The sequence below is a fragment of the Euprymna scolopes genome, chromosome 3 (assembly GCF_053919585.1).
Source record: "Euprymna scolopes isolate OS-2025 chromosome 3, ASM5391958v1, whole genome shotgun sequence".
Lineage (NCBI taxonomy): Eukaryota > Metazoa > Mollusca > Cephalopoda > Sepiida > Sepiolidae > Euprymna > Euprymna scolopes.
Window position 1 is genome coordinate 1,740,330 of NC_136484.1, and position 23,893 is coordinate 1,764,222.

Genomic DNA, 23,893 nt, shown 5'->3' on the forward strand with positions numbered 1-23,893 from the left:
TTTATGTAGTCCTACGAAAAGGAGATAGAGAGAGAGAGAGAGATGAGAAATTCTGTGACATGCAGGAGAGGACCTACCTAGAATCGCCGTCAATCAGACACACTGGTCGATGCCAGTCATTCAACCTCCTCCTAGCGGCGAACGGAGAGACCGGAAAGAAAAAAAACTTTCACTCAATTCTAAGTTTGGCAAATAATTCAAACGTAGAAGAAAAATAAACGAAAGAGATTAATTATCATTTATTAATTAATATGAATAATACCGTTAATATGAATAATAATATAATATGAATAATAAAAAGTAATAATATTAATTAATAAGAATCAGTATTAATAATATAGGCAATAATAAGTTTAATAATAGAAATGATAATAATAAAGATTATAATGGTTTATAATCATCATAGAATTAGTAATAATCGGCTGGTTAATAAAGATTTAATAATTTCCAACATTTATGTGATTTGGGACTCAATATTTATCAATTTCAATATCAAACATATGGATGTTTATATGTCTGTATGGATATGTGTGTGTGTGTGTGTGTGTGTGTGTGTGTGTGTGTGTGTGGATATACATGTGTGTATATGCCCACAATGCATGTATATCCATATACATAAATTATACACAAAGTGATAGAAGAAATAAAATCGTAAAAGTCTGTGTCAAAAAAGCAGGTCAAATATAATCTTGTGGTTTATTCACATTTTCTCTTTATTTTGCCAAAAAAAATCCGTGTGATTTCAGTTCTATATACAATTTTACACACTCAGACACACACACACACAATATATATATATATATATATATATATATATATATATATATATATTTATATTGTGTGTGTGTCTGAATAATAACCCCTCCGGCCAATATATATATATATATATATATATATATATATATGTATATCTTGGCCGCAGGTTATTATTCACACACACACACACACACACACACACACACTATATATATATATATATATATATATATATATATATATATATATATATATGTTGGAAGCAGGTTATTATTCAGACACATCTGATTGAACACGACGGAGTTATTGTTTTTCCGACCTTAATGAATAATTTTTTTCCCTTCGAAGAATGTCTCGCAACCCACTCTAAAAATTCATGCAACACATACATAGGTCACACAAAAACAACACTCTCCCGACGACTAACCTATCATTTAGCTGTCAATAGTGCCAGAAAACAACATCTAACATCCCACGATAAAAACCTACAGTCGTCCGACATTACAAATATCCTAACTGAAAATACTAAAATCAGATGACTTAACAAATTGCACACGACGACTAAAATTAACTAGAAGCAATACTTATAAAAAAACGACAGCCCTTTTTGTACCGGATCACTTTAATATCGGGACAAATATACAAACAGTATTTAATAACTAACTAGAAACTAATTTAATAAAATGTGCAATAAGAAAATTGAAATTCAAAATAAATAAAAAATAATTCGACCAATCTCTCGTGCAGCCACCTTCATAATCAATTTAAAAAATAAATAAATAAAAATAAAATAAAACTAAAAAAAATATAATTACACCAAGCCTTATAGAAAAAGAAAAAGAAAACGAAAAAAACAAAAATCGCCCCTAAAGATAATTGGATGCACAGCAAAGAAAGCGCTCGAGAAGAATATGGCCGAAAAATAACGTTTGGGCATCATTCTGTATAAGTTACCTACTGAAATTAAAAAGACCGCCCGGCAAATTGAAAAATTATCAATTAAGATCGGGAAAAAGAATAACTCCGTCGTGTTCAATCAGATGTGTCTGTATATATATATATATATATATATATATATATATATATATATATATATATATATATATATATATATATATATATATATATATATATATATATATGCTATGTTTTTCGTTTATACAGTATGCATAGACGTATATTATTATTATCAATATTATTTTTAAAAAATATATAAATTCATAACAATATTATATAATCCACAAACATTTCGAAGAATAAAATATAGATACATATTAAAAGCTATCAGCAAAAGAATCAATTAAGTGCCCATCAAAATATATGCCTAAAAATAAATAGTTTTAGTATGGTTTAATGAAATAAGTGAGAGACAAATTGTATTAAAATCAAACATCGCGTGTCAATGTGTTTTTGTTTTCACCAACGTTATTCGAAAAAGAAGCACACTTATTTTATGTTAAATCCAAGATTACATGTTTTTTTTTTAAATTTCAGTTAATTTGATTTTTACATCATAATGGATGCTGTCAATTTACGATTTGATGTTTTTAGATCCTTTCATTCGTTGTACAGTTTTATTTGCTTATGATTATAATCACTTTAATTGGATTTAAAACGAGTAAAGTTTAGAAAAAAACAACTTTTTACGTTTTTTAAATGTTAGATTATTTAATATTGCGGATGTTTTAATTTAATTTAATTTTATTTTCATTGTCTTTCATCGTGCACACGTAATTCTAAATAGTAAGAAAAATTGAATAATGGATAAATATATAAAAACGAAAGCGAAAGAGGAGATAGGTAAAAAGAAAGAGAAACGGAGATATATATGATGACATTATAATGAGAGAAAGAGTAGAAAAAAGAAATGAAAATATAAGAGAGGGACAGAGAGGGAGAAAGAGAGAGAGAGAGAGAGAGAGAGAGAGAGAGAGAGAGAGAGAGAGAGAATAGAATAGAAAGATTGAAAGAACAGAGAAAAAGAAAGTGATATTTTTACATTAAAACCAAAATATAAAAAATACCCAAACTTTTTCTGGGAAATTTATAAAATTTTAATTTTATCTTATTGCTATTGTTGATCAGTATTAAGGAATTTAATCTTTTGGGTTGAAATTTTATAGATAGGTTAAAAGTCGTTCGCGAATTTGGTTTAAAAATTTAAGATTAAAAAGCAAAATTAAAACTTTTAATCTTGTTAATCTTGTGTGTCAAGAAAGAAATTTAAATGCTTGGACGTTTTAAAATTTGTTTTTAATTTAAAGAATATTCTTTTATAATTTGCTTTCAATAGTTTAGCTTGATATTAAGGAAAACGAACTACGTAACAATTGAAAATTCAAAAATCAATTACTTGTAAAATGTTGTAAACAGTTTTAGTCTCTTTAATTTACATTGGCTATAGAACAGCACATTAAAAACAATAAATGCAAAATATAAAATACTAATAATTTCAACGCTTCTGCAAGACGGAGGAGCAAATAATAATCACTTGAAATATTTCAATCAAACAAAAAGAATAAACAAACATGCACACATTATACGACCAAGTAAATCTAGCCATTGTTTCGTATTAAATAGATGGGAGTAAATATACTACTTGATGAAGAGTTTATAAAATTTGCGATTCTGGACAATATTAAAATTACAATGTTAAAATTACAATATTAAAATTACAATGTTAAAATTACAATGTTAAAATTGTTAATTCTCACAAAAGATCTAAAAGGAAGGAAAATGAATTATGAAGAAAATATTTTTATGTTTTTTTATATAAAAGAAACTTAATCCTCATTATCAAAATAAGCAATTAAATTAAAAAAGTTTTTTTTTCAATTTTAGTTTGTAATAATCATATTTTAAAAGCTAATAAAAATCAAATTGTTTTCATTAATGAGAAAAAGAAAACGAAAAAAGATTATTCAAGTAGAGCGGCTGGTGTAATTTGGCGTGTGTGTGTAAGAATGAAAAATAATATTCCAATGAAATTGAGCATTTTTTTAAAATGAAATAACGAAAACAAACCACTTCACAAATAAACAAAATTGTGATAGAGTAACGGGAGGACAGCGAAGTCAGATAAAAGTCAAGGAAATAAAAAAGAATTGCAAAAATAAAAATGTTGTTTTAAAAAGAACTGATTAAGAAAGAGCAAAGAAAAAAACATGATGAGAAATTTCAAGATGAAACAATTGAAGCGTATAGAAATGAATGAAGTTTGCTAAGGTTAAGGATTTTGAACTGTGCTGCATGGAATTCAACACAAGTGAGCACTGTGCTCGCCAGTTGAGCATGAAATCGAACCCCCATTTAACTCAGTCGCCCTGAAACATTTATTCATTAGTTCACTCCTCTCACTCCAGACTATTTCGTTTCAAGTGATTCCTAAGAAATATGGCGGATGGAGATTTCTTCTGAAAAAATCTTCACACTTCTTTACGTTTTAATAACAAACGTTCATTGCTGATGTCTGTTTATTATTCCATTTTTTTTTTCGTTTTTCTTTTTTTTTCGTTTTTCTTTTCTCGTATAAAACTCATGCATGTATTTTATCAATATTTGAAACTGCAATCAATAAATAGTTATTCTATTTATTTCTTCCCTCTCACAATCGTTTTCTATCTCCTGTTCACCTCATTCTCTTTCTTGCACTCTCTATCTCTATCAGTCTCTGTTTTTAAAACTATTTCTATCTCTTTCGGGTTTGCTTCGATGTAAAAAGTATACACAAAGACAGTGAGTGTGACATGTAGATGTGAACGCATAATGGATGTACTGGACAAACACAGAAATAAACATATTTAAACATATATGAGTAAAAATAAAATAAAAATAAAAGCGATGGTTGACGTTATGTTATTTGAGAAGGAAAACCGAGAATTAATAAAATTGTAATCAACGTTTCGTCTCTATTTCAGGGGACATCATCAGGATTTTCATAGGAAAAAATGTAGAAGAAAAACGATTACAGACCACATGTGAGTGAAAAAGGAAAAATCATAAATCATAAATCCTTCCCATTCTGGGCCAAAACTATAAATGGGCACGCACATTTATAGTTTCTGCCCAGAATAGGAAGGACTTTAGGATTTTTTTCTTTTTCACTCGAATCTGGTCTGTAATCGTTTTCTTTTACATTTTTCCTACGAAATCCTGATGATGTCCCCTGAAATAAGGACGAAACGTTGATTACTATTTTATTAATTCTAGGTTTTCCTTTTTAAACGCACACAGACACACACACACACACACAAACACACACACACAAACACACACACACACAAACACATATATATATATATACACGAATTTAAGAGTTTCTAAACTATCTAAGAGATCATCACTGTATTTAATAAAGATAGCAAATTTAAGTAAGATTCTAATATTTAAGACCATTTTATTCACAATTAAACCCTTTTTCTCCAGCCATCCTACATTTCAACTTATTTTTCTTTATGATTTTCTTTTTCGTTTTCTACTTCTTCTTCCTCTTTGGTTTCATATGATGGAAACGACAAACGTTTGCGAGTGTTAATACTCGATCAAATGATGTGTCATTTTTAGTACTACTAGTTATAACACCAAAAAGAAACGCATGGAATAATATATCGGTCAAAATATATCGGTTAAAAAATATCGGTCAAAATATATCGGTTAAAAAATATCGGTCAAAATATATCGGTTAAAAAAGAACCTTTGTGGAATACTAAACACATTCCGACGTATACATTTACTCAGTATATATAAATGATATCAATATTCACAATTCTATGGAATTTGTAATTAAGCCTAACAAAATGTAACTAATATTACTAATATAACAAGATAGAAAATCGATAACGAAATTTTAACCTAATGACAGCATAACCATATCATAAAGAGAAAGGCGCTCAACATTTTAAATATGTTCGTAAAGATAATTATTGCATCATTTGTATTCGGAAAAAATAATTTCATGTTTAGCCTGACGTACTTTGAATCATAGTAAAAAAAACGAGAGATGTATGAATGGAGATAATTTGCTATGAAAACGTATAATGTTGAGCCTGATTTAAAACATTCTTGTTTAATAAAAAAGCTGTTTGTTTAGAACAACACAACAATTGGTAGTAAATACTAAGGCGAGAATAACGCAATTAAAATAATATTGCTGACCCCTGTTTCCAATCCAAAATCATGATGATAAACGGATAAGCAGAATAATGCTTGATAGAACACCCAGCAATGCAATAGTGGATGTATACAATTTACGAATAGTTTATAAATTCGTGTATGTATTAAGTTAGTACAAAATAATGTCGTTTTTGACTTGAAGTTGAACGTCAAAAATCGATATTATTTTTGCACTAACCTAATAATAAAGAGAGCAGCATACGTATATTTGGTGTCAGGTTTTAATATTCTTTCGTGTAAATTGGAGATAATCGTACGTTTGCCTCGAACACAATAGTAATTTGGGAAAAAGACCTAACAAAAATCGAAACTTTAGTTTTTATTTTTTCGGATTATCAAAGTTACGACAGTATAAACCAATAACGATTAACAAAAAAACGTACTTAAACAATTATTCAGTTTTACTCAATATTTGTTTGATAAATGTCTTTTCTTGTACAATGTTAAAATTATATTCTCCAAGAACTTTTTTAATTTCCGAGTAATACTGGCCGTGTCTTTCTTATTTACAAAATATGTGTACATTTTATGTGGCCATGTTTTTCATTATTGACTATAATATATGGTAACACACAAGTGCAATAAAATGTTTTTTTATTATTGACTATAATATATGGTAGCACACAAGTACAATAAAAACAATGATTGATAAGCTTTCTGTCAAACTGAAGTCATTTAAATCGTCATAGAAACAAGTTGTCGCATGTCAGCATTTCGAGAAGATAACGTCAATTATTTGCACTACTTTCGTGTGATTTTTGCCAATTGCATCTTTTAATCAAAATGAAACGAATAATTGTTAGATTTAATCACTTTTCGTAATCGAAACTAAATTAAAGTAGTGTTTGTGGTCTGAAGTTATTATGCACCTGACTTGCAGAGCACTAAAGGTCTGCTAGTCTTTAACGGACTTAAACTTCGATGGACAAACTAGCGAATAATTACAAAATCACCAATGAGCACCACCTTCAACGTATATGATCTTGATCGGAAAATTCCCTTTCAACAAATATTGATTATCGCAAATGGGTGGGTCGAACTAACAACGGAAAACAACTAAAATAAGTCGCTGAACTGACTTGACAGACAAAATAAATCCACAGATATCGAGAACAAATCAAACAAATAATTTTTTTTTGCATAATCATAACAAATTAGCACATATTTTCTGGAACAAACTGATAATGAAGAAAATCACAAATTTTCTCTCTCTTCATATCCGGGCCGTTCAATCATACAAGAATTACAAGACAGAATGTGTGCATCTTGTGGAGTAAATTTTGAAAATTCTGAATCGAATTAGCCAGAATAATCTATGAAATCTTTTAGATATAAACAGAAATTTGACATGCACAAACCGAAAGTAATTCGTTTTTCTGATTAATCCTATAAACTAATACACATCTTAATCGTCGTTTGTGCATTTTTCCCCCCAAATAGTCAAATTTCTTGATGGATTTCTTCATAATTATCTGTAAAATGTATAGCGTTATTCATGAATATAATTTATTTGTATATTTCTTTTATTTTGCATTGTTAATTACACAATTATGTTCATCTCTTGTGAATTCGCATATAAAGTTTCAAGCATCAGCTGCGTTACAATGCTGAATTCTAAATCTGCAATTATGTTTTTGAAATTTTGAGATGAGTCTTGCTTATTCGTATAATTTAAATTTTTTCGGACTACTGTTCTCATCTTGTGTGTCATTTTCACAACGTTTCGTTCGTTATTACCCCCGATTTCCTTATGGTGTATCTTGTCGAACTCTAGAATCTGCCCAGAATTATTTATTTTTTTTAAAGGGTGTAGCATGCTGGCGTGTCGTCAGCTGTGACTAGGTGGACGTCCTAAATAATTCGCAATTGTACTTTTTAGTTGCCTACATTAAGGATTGAACCTTTAACATTCAGGAGAATATCAATTTACAATTCATTTTTTCCAAGTACTTTCACTACGGGTCCTTGCGAACAATTCTAATACGACTTTTAAGAGTTTAAACCTATTTTATTTCTGGATGTATATATAACTAGTTATTACTATGTATTATTGCTATTCTTTTATTTTTTATATTTAGTATATTTTCTATTGTTAACTAAAAAGATAATTACGTTCAGCTTTTGTGTATTCGTATATAAAGCTTCAAACATCAGATGCAGCTTAATCCTAACTCCCAGGATGCTGAATTCTAAATCTGATTCTGAATTTGGAGACCATTGATAAATGTGTTCGTCCTGAAGCAAGTGTACATGTATGCTTTAAGTAACTTAAAACTATAAAATGTGTCGCATAATAAATAAATGAAAATCATTTGTTAAGCTTTATTTTCTATTAATTTTTAGCTTTTATCTAAAGCAATTATTTTATTTCTCGTTATCAAACATGGCGGACAGACAAAAATGGCTGCGCTTGCGATAAACTATTTCTTGCTTCCCCGCATTGGGACAAAGATCGTGTTTGCATTGACCTTAAGGGAAAAATAGATTTACCTATTAAGGGCCGATGTACTCAGTAAATCGTCTTTTAAATTAAAACTATTTTCTTTCCTTTTTTTATTTCAATCATAAATAAATACAAGTATTTCACGTTTAAAACCTTGTAGTGATATAAAAAAGCCTCAATAGTCGATCAACAATGTCTAATGTTTCGTTCGCCAGTGCACACAGTTTGACACAGCCAGCGCCGATGTCGACGGGACTGTGGAGAGGGACTTATAAATTATTCAGCCAATTAAGGAATTTATTGCTTTCAGAAAACATATTGAGAAGGTAAATTGAGAGTGACCTAGACAAAATTGGAAACCTATTTTATTTACGATAATAGCGACAAAATATTTCCATAGAAACGATAACTGACTTGACTTTAGTTCCTCGAAATTAGAATCGGATTTCAACGAGGTTTTATTTACTGACTTAAGTTTTTTTCACCATAAAATAAAAATAAAACGCATTATTTTCTTCCCATTTTCTGTATCCAAGTTGGTTCAAATTTTGATACATTTCCTTGCAAAAAACGCACACACACATGCACTCACACGCATACACACACATGTGGGGGCATATACAAATTATTATTATAAAAATTTATAATTTTATAATTATGCCCCTTCTCATTTACTAATGAGAAGCATTTAGCCTCAAATTGTCACGTGACCTAAAGAGGTTTTATCTCTTACTCCTTCCTTACTAATCAATCAATGTGCAGTTATGTATGGTGATAATAATAAAGAGAAACTTAGTAAAAAAGGGAAAATCAATCAATGTGCAGTTATGTATGGTGATAATAATAAAGGGAAACTTAGTAAAAAAGGGAAAAACTTGCGAAATATTTATTAATTGCGATCAAATAGAAAAATTACAATGGAATTTGTTTAAAAATAATTGAACTCCAAAATTGAGGAATATTTAAGCATGTATTTCGAATAGATTAAAATAGAAAAATTCTTAACTTGATTTATCTATAATAATAATAATAATAATAATAATAATAATAATAATAATAATAATAATAATAATGATAATAATAATAATAATAATATTATATTGAGAGATATAGGTTGATATATATATATATATATATATATATATATATATATATATATATATGAGCACAAAATATTAAATTACACACACACCACACACACACACACACACACACATATATATATATATATATATATATATATATATATATATATATGCAATTATATATTTATGCTCATTTTACGATAAGTGTCTATATTTATTTTTGTAAACTTTGATAAAAAATAATTATTTCCATATGTCTCTAAAACGTTTTTCGCAGTGAGCGATCATTGATGAATAATCTCGTGAAAACTCTAGCTATGTAAAAAAAATATATACATCGTACTATTTAATCCTCCAGCCACCTTTTCGCAGCTCAAAAACGGTTGCATTAGTATCGCATACATATGTGTGTACACACACACACACACACACACACACACACACACACACACACACACACACACACACACATATATGCATATATATTTATACATATGTATCTATATCTATATACGTCTCTCTCTCTCTATCTATCTCTCTCTCTCTCTCTCTCTCTCTATATATATATATATATATATATATATATATATATATGCACGTATGCATGTATCTATATATATATACATATGTATCTATATAGACATATCTATCTATACATACATATATAATATGCATATATGCATACATAATATGTATATATATATACATACGTATCTATATATACATATGTATGTATGCATGTATCTCTCTTTATATATATATATATATATATATATATATATATATATATATATATATATATAACAATGCGTTAAGATGACAGTAATGAAATTGTCCTCTCGCAAATAATTATAATCCAGTTCATGCCATCTATTTATTCAGCATTATTATAGCTAATTATAATCATATTATATTTTCCGCCTTAAAACCTTTTTTTAAAGTAATCTCATTTTATGTCTCAAAGTTTAAGCAATAAGATTTAACAATTTTAATTTTTAATTGCTTTTCTTTTCATATTATCGCTTAAACGATCTTTAAACGTTAGTTTATGCAACAGTTTCCTAGTCCAATTTGTGCCAATTACCTACTTTGCTCGCATCTGTGAACGTTTTTCATACGTAACAACCAATTATTGATTAGACGAGAATGCTTGATAGAAAATAAGAAATAATGACAAGGAAAATAAAATAAGTGTATAGAAAATCTTTTTAATTCTCTTTATTTTTTTATTTCGTTTTTTTATAAAGAAATTTCTGCTAAACTGTTTTTTATGCTAAATGCGTGCTTGATAAAAGCGAATGTAATTTTGAATTCAGTATAGAACAAATATACAAAGTAAATAAAGGTACAAAATAATAAAGGATGAAAATAAATAAAGAACGTTTTGATTGTAACACCTGTGTGAAATGCGTATTTGTTTTTTATGAATCCAATTGTAACGCACGTGTTTTCGTGCAACACAAGTTTATCGCATGAAACTAGATGAACCGTGTAGCATTCGTTTCGATGTTTTCTTTCAATAAATATCATTTACATTTAAAACATCTGTTTTCACTTTGCAGAATATAATAGAAACTAACCCAATGCGGCTTCCTACAAAGGAGGAAGTTCCGTGGGAGTATAGCATTCACAAGCGGTCTCCAGTCGCATGTATAGCACTGTTAGGGAAGATGACAACGTTAGAATTTTGCAACTCTTCCAGGGAGGTGTCGAAATCTTCCTACATACAGCGCCTGGTATTCCCAAATTGATCACCTATCTGCTGCTGACCAGGCTCAACGTTGATTAACACCGGTGATCTGACGAGAACCTCTGTGTCAACGTGCTTGTGCCGCGTATACAGAACATAATGCTTAACATTAAATCGAGAATGTCTTCTAATGTTTGTATCCATTTTTTTGTTTTACTCTACAGATTTCATCTTTTGGAATAAAATTCTTAAATAGTTTAACCATTTCATTGATGCTTTCTTGAATCGTAATGTCATCATTCATTTCAAAGTGTCGATTCACACAAATCAAAAAATGTCAATTATTTTTCATTTAAAATTAATCCAATTTTCAAAATTCCATAATTCATTTAAAAACGGTTCAATGCATGTATTTAATGTGGTTTATAGTCATGTTGCCATTTCGGTGTTTTACAACAAATATATTTTAGTAAAACATGATATATTTATTATTTTCAAAATATTTCTCTTAAAATTTATTTCTAGAAAATATTTTTTGATATTAGTAACAAAGAAATTCCAGGAATAAATCAATATTCAAAGCATACAAATAATACAGGATTCTGATGCATAAAGTTTCTGCGGTTTTTTTTTTCTAAAAAGAACCAAATTAAAGAAGCACATTACACTCGGTGAAGAATATTTTAAGAAAACAGCACAGAAAGATAAATAAAAAAGAATTATGACATTTTATTTTCCGTTTTTTTTTCTTTTCTTCATGTGTAATTCTGTTGCCTCATTAAAAAAATACAAAAGCTTTATTAATTTTTAACATTTTTCCTATTTTAATCTGTTGATATTTTATGCGGGGAACCAAAATGGATGTTTTTCATAAAAATAAATAATTTCATATAATTATTTTACATGTTTACTGATGATATGCATTTTGGTGTAGATTAGTGGTATTTCATTGATAATGGCCGAAATATATTAAAACCATTGTTCGCAAATATATGAAGTTATGAAGTAATAAGAAATGCGTAGAAATTAATTTATAATTAATCCGACTAAAGATTATCAACTTTTGTCATGTATTTTCTAATAAATTTATGCATATATAATTCAGTTATAATTATGACTGATTTTTATTCGTCCTAAAAAAAAGAAATTATTGTTCTAATAGTAATCTAATAATAATCTGCTGATTCTTCATATTTTAAAGAGATAATATAATTATGTTGACAATGTAAAAAAAAAAAATAGGTGATCAACAATAAAATCTCTTTCTCGTTAATGAAAAGGTCAATAAGTTGTTTCTTTTATAATATTAAAGAGAATGTGTCTTACTTGTGTATTATTTCATAGATTTAATATTTGAAGAAAATTTCATTTTATTGATGTAAAAATGAAAAGTTCTCGCACCTTTCACTTTAGAGACGATCGTCATATGATGGTCATATGACGATCGTCATATGATGGTCATATGATGGTCATATGATGGTTATTTTTATAATAAAAAGGAGTATTTTCAAAGAATTAAAGTGTGTTCAACTCTCATTGCTAGCTAAAAAAGGTAGCTAGAGATTCGGGAAGCTGCCATTGTCTTCCTTTTTCAAATATCCATTTTATTATGAACGAATCATTATATAAATTAAATTACACGAGAACAACAATCGAAATATTCAATAATGTCAACATATTTCTATATGTGCATAATCTCTTTTAAGGGCCAAAACAGGAGACGAGGACGCAGTGGCAAAAAAAAAAAAATACAAAAAATATGGAATTTCATTTACCCGCTTTTTAGGATGTTTAAAACAATGTCAGGTGTCGGTTTGATGAAAGTGTTTGTGGGGGGGAAACTAGATTCGAACCTTGCTCCCTTGCTTTTCAGAACATGTTTCGAGATGTTGCTGGGGTATTATTTCATAGATTTGATATTTAAAAATTTCAATTTGTGTCGAGATAGATTAAAAATGCTAAACTCTAAAACGTTCTTACTTTACATAATTTGTCTTTAGTTTGCAATAAAATAACGAAACTGGCAAGAAAACAGAAATAAAAATGTGTTTGTTCGCAATATCTGAATAGATATTTTTTTACAAAATTACATTAATTTATAATTAGAATCAATTAACGCTTAATCGTTTTATTAAATAAGAAATTTCGACACATATAATGTTTATAAAGTTTTTTTTTTATCATTTATGGAAACGAATCAAGAATACAAATTACTTTAAATTCTTGATATTAGCAAAAAATATATCCGATTATTTCAGAGTATTTCAGTTTATATAAAATTACAAGCCACGTTTTCACAAAAAATGAGCTTTTCTGTGGTTAATAAAACAAATGCCAAAAGACATCACTTTGCCTTTAATAAACACGGATAATTTCCATTAATATTTACATTCGAGTGTCGTAATTTTTGGTATTTATTTCTATTTGTTTATACCAAATATATAACGAGAAAATAAAAAATAAAATGAATCTCGATATTTAGAAATATTAGATATTTAAAAACGTCGATGCAAATATTTTGTGGGGAAAAATATTGATATTATTACGTAGGAAATATTGCAAATATTTGCTTAATGTGCAAATGGGAATCGATTTGATGTTTATTACAGTTGCTTTTAAAAATGACGAAAATTATATTGTAGATATAAATTCTTCTAATAATTAAAAAAATACATTCAAAGTATTTTCATCTTTTTTTTTACCTTTTTGGATGCATGTCGGCGTCGATTATTAGTATTCCATTGATAACTTTCAAAATATACTAAAAGTGCTGTTCATCTTTATTTCCACAAAAAATGAAATTATGAAGTCCTAAATAATTTATATTACATTTGACTAAATACTATCAACTTTGCCATGTATTTCCTAATAGAATTATGCATGTCTAAATCTTGAATGAAATACATTATAAATTCAAATGCTTATTGTCTCTGTAGATTTTTCCCTTTTATAATTATTTATAACAATGTGTCAGATTTGCTGGTTCTTTTTATTACGACGCTCTATAATACACAATTTTTTTATTATGACATTCAATAATACACAGTTATTTTTATTACGACATTCTATAATACACAATTCTTTTTATTACGACATTCTATAATACACAATTTTTTTATTATGACATTCAATAATACACAGTTATTTTTATTACGACATTCTATAATACACAATTCTTTTTATTACGACATTCTATTATACACAATTCTTTTTATTACGACATTGTATAATACACAATTCTTTTTATTACGACATTCTATAATACACAATTCTTTTTATTACGACATTCTATAATACACAATTCTTTTTATTACGACATTCTATAATACACAATTCTTTTTATTACGACATTCTATAATACACAATTCTTTTTATTACGACATTCTATAATACACAATTCTTTTTATTACGACATTCTATAATACACAGTTCTTTTTATTACGGCATTCTATAATACACAGTTCTTTTTATTACGACATTCTATAATACACAATTCTTTTTATTACGACATTCTATAATAGACAATTCTTTTTATGACGACATTCTATAATACACAATTCTTTTTATTACGAATTTCTATAATACACAATTCTTTTTATCACGACATTCTATAATACACAATTCTTTTTATTACGACATTCTATAATACACAATTCTTTTTATTACGACATTCTATAATACACAATTCTTCACAAAAGTAAATAATTTTTGTTTGAGAATTTATCAGTGTGTTCGCTGCTTATAGAATCGTAAAATAATTCGAAAAAAGTTGTTTTAGTTTTTAGATGTTTAGATATATGTATTAAGATGTTTAGATATATATGTATTTAGATGTTTAGTTATATGTATTTAGATGTTTAGATATATATGTATTTAGATGGTTAGATATATGTATTTAGATGTTTAGATATATGTATTTAGATGTTTAGATATATGTATTTAGATGTTTAGATATATGTATTTAGATGTTTAGATAAATGTATTTAGATGTTTAGATATATGTATTTAGATGTTTAGATATATGTATTTAGATGTTTAGATATATGTATTTAGATGTTTTGATATATGTATTTAGATGTTTAGATATATGTATTTAGATGTTTAGATATATGTATTTAGATGTTTAGATATATGTATTTAGATGTTTAGATATATGTATTTAGATGTTCAGATATATGTATTTAGATGTTTTGATATATGTATTTAGATGTTTAGATATATGTATTTAGATGTTTAGATATATGCATTTAGATGTTTAGATATATGTATTTAGATGTTTAGATATATGTATTTAGATGTTCAGATATATGTATTTAGATGGTTAGATATATGTATTTAGATGTTTAGATATATGTATTTAGATGTTTAGATATATGCATTTAGATGTTTAGATATATGTATTTAGATGGTTAGATATATGTATTTAGATGTTTAGATATATGTATTTAGATGTTTAGATATATGTATTTAGATGTTTAGATATATGTATTTAGATGGTTAGATATATGTATTTAGATGTTTAGATATATGTATTTAGATGTTCAGATATATGTATTTAGATGTTTAGATATATGTATTTAGATGTTTTGATATATGTATTTAGATGTTTAGATATATGTATTTAGATGTTTAGATATATGTATTTAGATGTTTAGATATATGTATTTAGATGTTTAGATATATGTATTTAGATGTTTACATATATGTATTTAGATGTTCAGATATATGTATTTAGATGTTTAGATATATGTATTTAGATGTTTTGATATATGTATTTAGATGGTTAGATATATGTATTTAGATGTTTTGATATATGTATTTAGATGGTTAGATATATGTATTTAGATGTTTAGATATATGTATTTAGATGTTTAGATATATTTATTTAGATGTTTAGATATATGTATTCAGATGTTTAGATATATGTATTTAGATGTTTAGATATATGTATTTAGATGTTTAGATATATGTATTTAGATGTTTAGATATATGTATTTAGATGGTTAGATATATGTATTTAGATGTTTAGATATATGTATTTAGATGTTTAGATATATGTATTTAGATGTTTAGATATATGCATTTAGATGTTTAGATATATGTATTTAGATGTTTAGATATATGTATTTAGATGTTCAGATATATGTATTTAGATGGTTAGATATATGTATTTAGATGTTTAGATATATGTATTTAGATGTTTAGATATATGTGTTTAGATGGTTAGATATATGTATTTAGATGTTTAGATATATGTATTTAGAACGGTATAGATATCGATCAATATATGTGGCAGACAATATTAATACGCAAACCTACGATAAAACACAAAATTCTCGAAAATAAAAAAAAATGTGTGTTTTTTTTCAAAAATACTAACGATACTTTAATATATTTCTTGTAAAGTTTTTTTTCTTTTTTAACTACTGTTTTCTAGTGTTATTTATTAAAAATATTTAACATTAAATGTAGTTGTTTATACCAATAAAGTTTTGCTATTTTTATTTTAGTGTGGATATGGTCTATTATAAAAAGGATTTGTTGATTTATATAATTAAAAGAGTAAAGCATTTTCCAACAATCAGCTAAAAAATAATTATTTTTTGATTTTGGAGAAAAAAGGTACAATGCATTGGGAGATTATTAATATACAAGGATCAATATCAACGTTTTTGATAAATTGATTCAAACATGTCAACCCATATATGGAATCTTAGTATTTGCTACACTACTGTTGATCTATGTATTATAAACTCCTGTTTTTCTCGCACTCGTATGATTGAGGCATTTTAAAAGGCAATCATTTAGAAAAACATCTAAACTGTTGACATGGCTTCAAAATGGAAATCATCAACAAGAAAAATATGCTTAATAAAAAACAACACGTCATTAAAAATACAATTCATAAATCACTCAGCGACATTTTAACGGTTTCAACAGGTTTTCTGATATTTAAGTAACAAATGCTCCTATCTTGTCTAATCACCGCAATGTTGCATCTAGTTTTACAAGTATTTTAAAGAAATGTGCTCTGATAAACTCCTTACACTTGTGCCCCCGACGTACATATCCCCAACAAACCTGCTTAGCAACAAAATCAAACACCCTCTACTATTGAAGTCCCTAAATGCCAGAAAGCTTTCTACTTTGTTTCTTTCGAACAACTAGAGTTTGGAATTTTGCGACATAGTTCCCTGAATGTACTTATATACAAACATTTAAATGTAACGTAAAACAACATCTTGTCAATCTATCTTATGCATAGTTCCAAGTAGTAGCCCCTTACCTCCAAGTGACGATGTACCTTGTTTGGGGTGAACCTATGTAAATAAATAAAGAACACAAAAAGAATAATTGCCCATTTTTATTCGCGAATGAATGAATTGGAGCTTATATCAACTTTTAAATTTAGTTTAAACCAAGAAAAATACAACTACTTGATGTAAAATCGTATTTGTGTGCGTGTGTGCGTCTGTGTGTGCGTGTGCGTGTGAAAGAGAGGAAGAGAAAGTGTGTGTGTGTGTGTGTGTGTGTGTGTTAGTGTGTGGGTGTGTGATCCTTAGTTAAAATTAAAAAAGAAGCTTAATTTTTTTGTATGCGTTAGTATTAATATTGAGAAAATTAATAATGGCGTTCTCTACTAACGACGCCTTTTTTACATAAATACGCAGTAATTGTCAAATCTACTGAACTCATCTGCTTTCAATCAAACTTTAAAAAGTAAAGAAGATTAAACGGCATTTATAGATTCGCCAAGTCCATACATGTATGTATATCTCTAAGGTTAAATGATCTTTCGTATCTATATATTAATAGGATGGCGTGTGTGTTATTTTGTGTGTCACGCTTACATCTTTTTTCTTCCGCGTGACTGTCGTTTAATTGTTATGGCCGATTGTAATTGTTATGAATTGTTATATATATATATATATATATATATATATATATATATATATATATATTGAAATCACAACTTTATAATATATAAGAATCGATAAAAAATTGACTCTATAATAATATATACGAACTCTGCATTAAGTAGAATATCATATTTAAGCGTATTTTTCAACCTGGCTACGACGGGCGTCCCTGCTAGCTTAAACAAATATTTTTGCAGTTTTAACAAAAGAGCTACAATAATACCAGGGCGTCTATATTTACGCTGGATAACCACAGAATGCCAACATTAATATATTACATATGAAAGAGTCCGCTGTGCAATTTATTGCAAAGCATCGCAAACAACATAAACAAATAAGTGACATTTACAAAAAGCGATAGTTATTATAAAGTCAATATTAAATAGAAATATTACTGAATATACATAAACTCGTAATAACTTAATTTTTTGATTCTTTAACATCGTCAATTCTGCGATGAGACAACATCGGGAATGCTTATTATCGACAAAACTTAATCCTTTAATTGAATCTGCCGTTTGTTTTATTTTTAGAATGAAAAGACCAACTTTCACGCGCAAATTTGGGTTTTTACTAAGATACTATGTAGTTGGGAACTAAATCACTAAACCTCATTTCCCCCTCCTACTCTCTCTCCCTCTCTCTCTCTCTCTCACTCCTTATCACATGGTTTTGAACTATTTGAAAATCACGAGAAAGAAAATTCGATTCGTAATATCATAGAAGTAGGAAAAGTAGGATCTGCCGTTGGAGCTGAGATCTGAGTGTAGTATCTGTTCTGCTGCTACACTTAATTTGTCCTTAATCAATGGAGGAGAAACCCTTCTATACTAGGCCCATTTTTTTGCCTACTATCAAACTTCTCATTTCTCTGGTGCTATTCCCCCCCCCATATTATTGTGTCACATTTTGCTTTTGTGGGGAAACTATTGGTATGTATTAAATACCAATAGAGTCGAAGAAAAAAATGAGATGGGGTATAAAGAATTAGGAAGAGGATATACATGAGGTAGGGGGTATTGTCAACGAGATGGGAGAGAGAGAGAGAGTAGGAAATTTAAAAAGATAAAGAGAGAGTAAAAGAGAAAGAGAGAGAGATTTGCAAGAAAAAAACTTTATTTTTTTGTTTAGTTTAATCTCTTTGTAAAGAAATGGATAAAGGATTCTGCGAAAATATTAAACATTAGAATACCAAGACTTTATCTTTAACTTTTCAGTCTTTCGTTTCAATATTTTAGTCTTTTCTCCAAAGGGAAGAAGACATTTTTGTTTTGTTGTGCGAATACGTGGATTATTTCTATTTCTTTCATTCAATCTTTTTTCTGGTTACAAACTTTTATTAAAAGTATTCATTGCTACTGTCATCTGTCGCGTTTATATAACGTCTATCGACTTTTTCTTTTGCTTATGTAGAGAAGCAAATGAATACGAAGAATGAATGGCAAATCGCTTTTGCGTTTTCTTCTATGCTTTTGCGTTGTCCATTTCGCACGATTTTCATTCGAAAACTTCTCACGCATTTTATTCATAGTTAAACTGAAAGGCAGTTTTACCCTTTGTGTTCTATTCAGTAAATACGGTCAAGATTGAATCTATTGTGCAATCAAATTTCAAACCGTACGACAATAGATGTCCTCAAACTTAAACACACACACACACACATATGTATGTATGTGTGTGTGTTTAAGTTTGATAATCATTTACTTGTAACGTTACTCGGTTTGTACATACCAAACATTATGGATTAAAACATTTTCTCATAAAATTTTTTTTAATATTAAAAAAATAATAATAAATCTATATAAACGTTGAAAAGTTCCAAACTTAATGAATGTTTTTTCGGGTTGCAGAGAATATATAGTTTAATACAAAAATTCTCCAGGTTCAAAATATCAGGTTTTCTCAGTTGGTCAACCAGCTGAGAAACCATGAAAGTTGTTCACAAGAGTGTTTTTAAGGTAAACATCTGATGAATATGTGACTGAAAATGCAGCAATAACATAGTTTTGCAGACTTGTTAGTCGCGATATGAAACATTATTGTGATGACTACATTTTGAAAAGTAATAAATGACCAACTAAAAAACTTGATATTTGCAACTTGGAAAATTTATATATACATATATATATATGTGTGTGTGTGTGTGTGTGTGTGTGTGTGTGTGTGTTGCATATTTAGGACGCCAGTCATTTCTTTCAACATATATTGTAAACAGCAAACATAATTTACCACAGTGGTTCCCAACAGCGGAGTCGCGATCTCAACCAAGGAAATGGCGAGAATATTTCTGAGTGGCCACAAAGTCGCTAACAAAACTCTGTAACAATAATTCACAGTTGATCACATTCTAACTTTGAGTAATGTACTCGATTTTCATTAAACGTCAAGACTCTCCTTAACACATAGCAACAAACGTTAAACGAGATCGGACTAATGCTCATTCGAGGTTGATTTTTCCACTGGCGGAAGCTACTTTGGAGCCATTTAAGGTAGCATGAAGAATAGTAAAATCAAAAACAAACCATGAAGTTTCAAATACATATGAACTAGATTAGAAGAAGTGTTTTGCGTGTGCACTGAGAGAGCTTTATTAATGATGGAAATTCGTATTTGTTTTTGTACTCGTATTAATACTGATTATCCTAATGCCATTGCTATTTATTGTTGCACCGTGAAAACTTTGCTTCGTTTCGTCTGTAACCAAGTTATAAAACCAGTTCTAAATTTCCGCATTGCCCATAAATTGTGTAGAGATCGAGTTAAACCCCAGAAAAACGCATTTTTCAATTTTGTCTATCGCAAGGAAAAATTTCGGTAAAAGTATTAAAATCTTAAATTTGCAAACATCTTCACGCATCTGAATAAACCTAATTCAGATATTTAGTTTCAGAATTGGTATTGGAATATTAAACCATCAATTTTAATAAAAAAGATTGCTTTCTGGGAGGAACACTTATTTGCAAATTTTAAAACTTCAGCTTTATCAAAATTAAGTGCTATATTTACAATCTCATCAGTAATATTCCTGCCTATCATCAGAAATATTATCGGAGATCACGTAGGAAATATTCAGAAAGAAACGCACAGATTAATTTCAGAAAATCCTGACTTGAAAAACATCGCTGGTTAAAGAATGCTTTTTATTCTGAGTGCTTTTTTTAAGGTTGCAAAAAAAATTACAGGATTCCAAGAAGAATTAATACATCTCAAACTAACTTAAGTACAAAATAAACACTTTGAAATCGTTTAGTGGTCCAAATGTCCGTCTTCTGGTAACCAAGCTTATTTTACCTAGGCAGGCCAAAAATAGGTTATATATATATATAATTGCACACATGCACAGATACTCACAGTTATAGTCTTTTATTAAATGCTGGTATATGGCGCTAGTGCTGTTTACTGCATCCCTTCCAATCTTAGAGAAATCCTTGTTGATAATACAAAAATTGTACAACACAAAAACAATTTTAAAAAGTTAAGAATTCTCAAAGCATCTTTCACTAAAACCCAGCACCGTATTAATAAATAACATCGCATTTGAGAAAAGCAACAACTTATTAAAATGTCTGGCGTAACGCATAAACGACGTGATTTACTAATATTTTTCCATGGACTTGTTGATTTTAACACTTAGATTCTTAATCGGCTTAGTTTTTAACCGACTTTTCAATCATTTTATATATATATATATATATATATATATATATACTTTTAACATCCTATCAGTATAATTTATTGTGATTTTTAATTTTCACTTTCTACTTTCAATTTTTCGGTCCTATTAACTTTCATCTCATCAACTCTATGAATTCCACCTGAAGATGATTCGCAGTCGAAACGAAAGCGTTCACGATAACTAGTAAACTTTCATTGATATTTTTGATTTTCCATATAATCATTTTAATATCAAAATCGAAAATATCAATGAAAGTTAATAATATGAAAGTTGATATTTTCGATTTTGATATTAAAATGATTATATGGAAAATCGAAAACAGAATCATGAAGCAAATTATCTCTGTTGTATTTAATAATGTGTGCTTAAATGTAAAAATGCTGTCTAAATATACCAATTTCATGTATATATATATATATATATATATATATATATATATATATATATATATATATATTACTATAATAATTAAATACCTACAGACACTAGTGTTTCATCCTTTCGGAAATCTTCAGTGCAGGGTGTCACGATTAATACCAGTCGAACGATTCGAACCCCGCAACACTAGAAATCTCTGGCTCCATTAGCGAATACCGTATCAATTCGGCTACCATTAACCGCGTGAAATAACATTGAATTTAAACATCTTAATTTTAAATGTTCATTTACGTCAGTCAGAAAGTGATCTAATCGTTATACGATGATCTATGCATAAGAGCTAAATTGACCGACTTTAATTCAACTGAAAGTGCTCAACGATAAGAAACGAATTTCTTAAAGGGACTGTCATAATTATTTTTTTACTATAATAATTAAATACCTACAGACACTAGTGTTTCATCCTTTCGGGAATCTTCAGTGCAGGGTGTAACGATTAATACCAGTCGAACGATTTGAACCCCGCAACACGAGACATCTCTGGCTCGAATAGCGAAGACCGTATCAATATTAATATATATATATATATATATATATATATATATATATATATATATATATATATATATATATATGTATGTGTATATATTATGTATGTATATATAGAATATGAAAAATTTACGCGGAATCCACCTATCTTCATTTTTAAATATTAGCTATATTTCTTCTCTATTGCATAGATCACTGTAGTTCTACTATTTTCCTTCCCCAGCAGTTTCAATGTGTAACCTCTTCATCTCACGCTCAATTATTTCGCTCTTAATATAGCTATCTCTATACATCGCATCTCTAATATATTGCCAAGCATCTTATCTTCTCTTCTGACGAGATGCATTTAGCTTCGAAATAACATGCTATTAAGAGTTTACTTATCCTACACCAGCATATTAAATAAACGATTAAATCTATATGCAAAATAGTATATTTTTATTTTTCTTGTTCGCCATTTCTGTGGCACGAAGACAAAATGTCGGCGATAAAAGAAGCGTTTAATTGCCTCCTAATTCGCTTTTGTCTTTGTTAAATGACCAAGTGCAATTGATATCCTTAAGAAAGATATAAATTCCTTTGTTCAGCGAATTTCACTTACGCGACCAAAATGGAGTTTGCTGTGTAATGTCTTTCTACCGTTTGTGACAATCAAGAATAATGATATATTTCAGTTTGAGGCCTTAAAACCTTTTATCAGTATTTAATTTTTGGATCTTTTGCAATATACTAATGTCTTTGTTGTTGAATGTGTGTGTGCGTGTGTGTTTGTGTGTGTGTGTGCGTGCGTTAAGACATCATAAACTTGTTTAATACGTTAGTAATATTTCGAATTGTTCTTTTTGTGAAGTAATTTACATTTTTTTTAAAACACATCGCATTCTTTTAACACCAATTTAAAAATAGTATTAGGTTGGTTCAAAAATAATATCGTTTTTCTATATATATAACTGAACGTCAAAAAATGACATTATGTTTGCTCCAACCTAATACATTACAAAGTGGAAAACCTTTCCGCTTGCTTTGTTTGAGTAAATTTAGAATAGATCTCCTAACGTAGACGATCTACAAAAAAGTGGTTTTATTGCTCCTATTTACTTGCCTCCCCACGAGGGCAGAGTTAGACACAATGTCGGTTTTTAATGATGAGAAGATCTTGCTCCCTAAAAACGGGCATTTTGGATAGGAACATGTCTTTACTTCACACGAAAATGTGGTACAGAA

General features: G+C 28.3%; 1 protein-coding gene across 4 annotated transcripts in view; it reads right to left on the reverse strand.

Moving 5' to 3' along the window:
- LOC145252775 (uncharacterized) overlaps positions 1 to 23,893 on the reverse strand; it is a 297,793-nt gene that overhangs the window by 202,324 nt on the left and 71,576 nt on the right. For 2 of the 4 annotated variants that reach the window (XM_080112706.1, XM_080112695.1), the window contains exon 2: positions 78 to 131. The exons of the other annotated variants lie outside the window; for them this stretch is intronic. In XM_080112706.1, the coding sequence (XP_079968832.1) occupies positions 78 to 131 (54 nt within the window). The remainder of the gene's footprint in view (positions 1 to 77; positions 132 to 23,893) is intronic. 4 annotated transcript variants of the gene reach the window in all.